This window comes from Nelumbo lutea, chromosome 7, assembly GCF_056320005.1.
Source record: "Nelumbo lutea isolate HS-2025 chromosome 7, American lotus-T2T, whole genome shotgun sequence".
NCBI classification, from domain to species: domain Eukaryota; kingdom Viridiplantae; phylum Streptophyta; class Magnoliopsida; order Proteales; family Nelumbonaceae; genus Nelumbo; species Nelumbo lutea.
The window spans coordinates 36,701,675-36,706,520 of NC_142690.1; the positions used below are offsets into that span (position 1 = coordinate 36,701,675).

General features: G+C 39.3%; 1 protein-coding gene across 1 annotated transcript; it reads left to right on the forward strand.

Annotated features, from left to right (window-relative positions):
* Positions 1-741: 741 nt before the first annotated feature.
* On the forward strand, positions 742-4,551 carry NAC1 (NAC domain containing protein 1). Its single transcript, XM_088956183.1, has 3 exons — positions 742-1,262; positions 2,622-2,893; positions 3,708-4,551. Exons 1-3 carry the CDS (start codon positions 1,073-1,075, stop codon positions 4,167-4,169), a joined length of 924 nt encoding a protein of 307 aa, XP_088812309.1. The 5' UTR covers positions 742-1,072; the 3' UTR covers positions 4,170-4,551.
* Positions 4,552-4,846: the final 295 nt, after the last annotated feature.

A 4,846-nucleotide genomic window follows, 5' to 3' on the forward strand; every position in this document is an offset into this window, starting at 1 on the left:
TGTCAAGATGTCTCAAAATGAGGCAATAAATGGTAATTTTCACCAAAGATGATGAAATGGCAAGGTCGTTTTACAGTAAACCGAACTTTCCTGAACCTATATGTAAGAGAGTAGGTGGTGGTGCAACCTGTTTGGGCCCTGTGCTGTGCCATGCGCCCCCAAATGCAGGAATGTGGCGTTTTCAAATATGCAGTGCAACAAGACCTAGATGCAGACTTAGTTTTGTAGGACAGCTATATAACGAGTACTGTTGGATGGGTTGGAAGATTGGAGAGGGAGATGCAGACTTAGTTTTAAAATTTTTATTTTTTTTTTTATTTTTTTTCTCAGAACGGGCCATCCATTTGGATCAGATAGTTAAATCGTTCTACCCGAGAACGATTCCCTATCCGGTCCGGTTTTATAAACCTTGGTAATTTTATTAAGATTGTGGTTTAAAAGATGGCAAACTGAGGAACCCAGTTGCCCACAATACTACGTGCTGACTAATACGTATGGAGGCGGAGGAGGAATTGTAGGGGTAAGCCAAGTCAGCCAAAGAGCTCAGAAGGAAAGGGACACTTCTTTTGATGAAATCAGCTACATGTAGGTCCATCATTTTGCCATACCGGTGATGATAGTGCCAAGTCTATCAATAGAGGAAGAAAAGCAACGCCTTTGGAGATTGAACTCCCCCCACCACCCAAATTCCACGTCAGAAAATTGGCATTAACTGGTGAGGCCACGTCATTCTTACAGGTTGGTTTCCCCCTCCTCTTTCTCTTGGACTCTAGGGAGAGAAACTTCTCTCTTATTTTGGGTGTAAAAGAGGAGAGAGAAACTTCTCTCTCTCTCTAAAGATGACTATTCAAATCCATGCCTTACGCGCAATATGAGTTGACTTACCCATATTATTTATAACCCATCTTGAGTCCCTTATATGGGATCTCACTTGCTTTCTTTTTATACCCCATTAGATACCCTTATTTTAGATCTCACTTCTTTGCCCCCTCTCTCTCTCTCTCTCTCTCTCTCTCTAGCAAGCTGTTGTTCTGGTTCTAGCAGGTGAGGTGGTGGAGGGTGTAGGAGGAGGATGAGCTCTCTAAGCATGGTGGAGGCAAAGTTGCCTCCAGGATTCAGGTTCCATCCAAGAGATGAAGAGCTTGTATGTGATTATTTGATGAAGAGGATAATAGGCAATCATCATGGAAAGGGAAGCTCTTACGACTCTCCTCTGCTGATCGAGGTCGATTTGAACAAGTGCGAACCCTGGGACCTTCCAGGTGAGACTACTACCATCATCATCTAAACGTTTCTGTTTCCATTCCGACGACTTTCATAAGCTGACGATCATGGCATCATTCTTTTCCACCTCTCTCCCTCTCTCTCTATATGTTTTGACTTGCGATGTTAAATCAAAATTGGAGTTTGATAAAATGATCTTTTAAGGATTTGAGATTGAGCCTCAGATGGATCCACCCAACTCTTCTTCTTCTTCATCTAAAATCCTCGTATTTATCAGTTATCTATTTGACAAAACAAAGTGCGTTTGGGTTTTTTAATTTGTGCAGTTTTGTCTTCCTTCAGTTTCCTCCATGTTTTGATGATTCTAACATGACCCTTCAGCTTTATTTTCCTTTTCTCTGTGGAGTTTTGAGAGATCATGCAATGGATATACAGAACTTCATGTGTATTTCACTCTTCTTCTTTTTCCTGAGCTTTTCATGTTCATCATCCGAACTGTATATCCCTACTGAAGCTTTGAAGGTTTTGAGGTCATAGCCTCTGTTAAATACTAAATTAAATGATTTCTCTCTGTTAGGTAAGATACATTTTTCCGTACAAAGGGAGGAGAAATTACATCCTCTCCAATCAACCTCCATCAATCCTCACCAAAAGAAAAAAAGAAAAGAATAACAATGAAAATCTATTGGCTTTGGGCACCAGTTGATAAAATCTAACCTGATGATAATGATAACCAATTACACCACTACACCTTTTGTTCTTCTTTTATTTATTTTTTTTTTCTAAATTAGATTAATTCTACTGGTAGATATTTTAGCTGAATTCTAGTTTAAATTTGCAACTATTAGTAGTTGACACTTTGGCCTTGTCCTAACCAAAAAAGTTTAAATTAGCAATAATTAGCTTTTAGAATTCTAATTGATGGTGGGTCAGATTCCGGCACTAGCCGGAGTTTGGAAGTATTCATAGGTGGGTCAGATAATGACGATAATAAAGAGCCAAACTTTAGGTGGTCTAGTAATTGACCTTCATTTAGCACAGTAAGATGATGGAACCCCAAACCCTAACAGCTTTCAATTAATCTGAAAATCTTGAACGAATTTTTGATTTGGTTAAGTTATGACCACAGCATGAATAATGGTTAGGTTGTTGAATGTGACGTCTGGGTTAGGTCTCTAGTCTGGTGTCCAAGTGAAATATAATGTGTTTATTGGCTCCCCAAATTATTGGCTCCTACTAATTAAAGAAGGAAATTAAAACTGAAGGGTGGATCAGAGTTACGTGTTTGTTCTTAGCCTTGAAAAAAAAAAGAAAGACCTAATTTCTCTGTTTAATCACTGACCCAATTAAGCACTGAAAACTGATTTCACAATTAATCTTCTATATATATCTTTCAGAAATGGCTTGTGTGGGGGGAAAAGAATGGTACTTCTTCAGCCAACGAGATCGGAAATATGCTACCGGCCTGAGAACCAATCGTGCAACGGTTTCTGGATACTGGAAGGCTACCGGAAAAGACCGGCAAATTAACCGGAAAGGGACCCTGGTTGGTATGAGAAAGACCCTAGTTTTCTACCAAGGGAGGGCACCCAAAGGAAGAAAAACTGATTGGGTCATGCATGAATTCCGGGTTGAAGGACCCTCTGACCCACCAAAAATTTCTTCTCAGGTTGTTTCTCTCTCTCCCTCAATTGAACTTTTCTGTTATTTTTTTCTTCATTAATTGAGCTTTTCTATTAGTTTTAGATATCGTTTAGAGAAATGTTAATAGTTTTAAATAATGTTTAGTCTATCTCCCCAAGTCCCAACTGCCCAGAGCCCCATATGGACAAAACGGAACAAAGTCTGCCAAGAACAAACAAGGTTCCCATAATATTTTGTCCTTAGCCCTTGTGTACATCCACTTCCGTCATCACAACGAAGGCTCGTCTATTGATTTTTTCTTTGGTGAACGAAGTCTCGTCTGTTGTTGTGTAGCCCAAATCCTTTCCAACTATTTTATATGGGTTGTTGGATGATTTGACCATATATTTTCAGGAATAAACATTGGCTTATCACCACCACAGCACTTGAATATGGTTTTGTCGGATCGTACGTACACCATCCACCAAGCCGGAACAATCCCCCGACCATCCAGTTGACCAGTCAAACCGGTCAAACTTACAGTTGTTGAACCGCTGGAGAAAAACTTTTTTGCGTTATCTATTTTATTCCATTTTGGGCACAAGTCATGTCAATGTCCCGAACCGGGTCAGCCTGACTGAACCCCATTATCCAGTCCACTTCTGGCCTGGTCTGGATTTCATTTTGTTCATGTTTGGTTTGTTAGAAAATTCATTTGGAGTTGTCTCTCTTAATTCTGTACCCAACCAAACACAGCTTTAAGAGATTATTTTTGCAACTACTATACTATTCTCTTAGATTATATCAATGTGAAGTTTTTGACACACCTTTGGGTTTCATATTCATGGATGTCCAAGCAGGAAGATTGGGTCTTATGCAGAGTATTCTTCAAAAGCAGAGGCCATTCTGCCAAACCTAGCGTGGAGAACTGCTATGATGACACAGGCTCTTCATCACTCCCTCCATTAATGGACTCCTTCATCACCTTTGACCAAACTCCAGCAAATCTAGAGGAGTTTGAGCAAGTGCCCTGCTTCTCCAATTTTTCCCAGGTTCTCATGACCAACCCGACCTTGTCACAACTCGCTCAAAGTGAACCAAACATACCCACCAAAGCTTTAAGCAACTTGGGGAATATACCAGATATGGGTACTGGTTTCAACCCTTTCTCTTGCGATAAAAAGGTCATAAAAGCTGTCTTGAGTCATCTCAACAAGCTGGAAAGCAATCCAAAGGTGGACCTTTCACCAAGCTTAGGAGAAGGAAGCTCCGAGAGCTACTTATCTGAAGTGGGTTTGCCATCTCTGTGGAACCATTATTGAATATCTGAAGAGATTACTATTTGATGCATGTATGTTTTTTTTTTTTTTCTCTTTTATTTTAGTGGGGGGTTTACTGATATTTTGTCATTTGGATTCACTCGAAGTTGTAAAAGTTCAACACGACACTACAAATATTTGGTCTTTCTAGCTCTGTACATGTATTTCCTATTACGGGAAGTTTTCTTCAGAGATAAGTTCTGGTCCTGAGTCTTCACTATTGATTGTATGAAGTCTCCTTCCGAGATGTACTCTTATTTTCTCAAGGTGTTACTATCACCGAGATACCGACTCCCCAAGATGTAACTATCAGTACTATTAAATTCTCTCTCTCTCTCTCTCTCTCTCGTATCAATATATAAAATATCATGAGGCTCCTGTTTAATTCGTGTACTCTTTGTATTAGGATACAACCAGTAGGAAACTTTTCCAGAGCATCTTTCCCACTGGAATGTTTGAAAGAACAGATCAAAACCCTTTATAATGTTAAAAATAATCTTTATATACATTTGAATTCTCTTCAATTAGGTTTACTTTTGATGCACCCAGGAATGGGTTCTAAGTGTTCAAAGTACACCGAAAAGTTGATAAAATCATGTAAAAGATCAAATGGTTGAAAATAATCTGATTGATATGATTTCCTTTTGTAATTAAGGATTTCTTAGGTGGGACTCATCCAT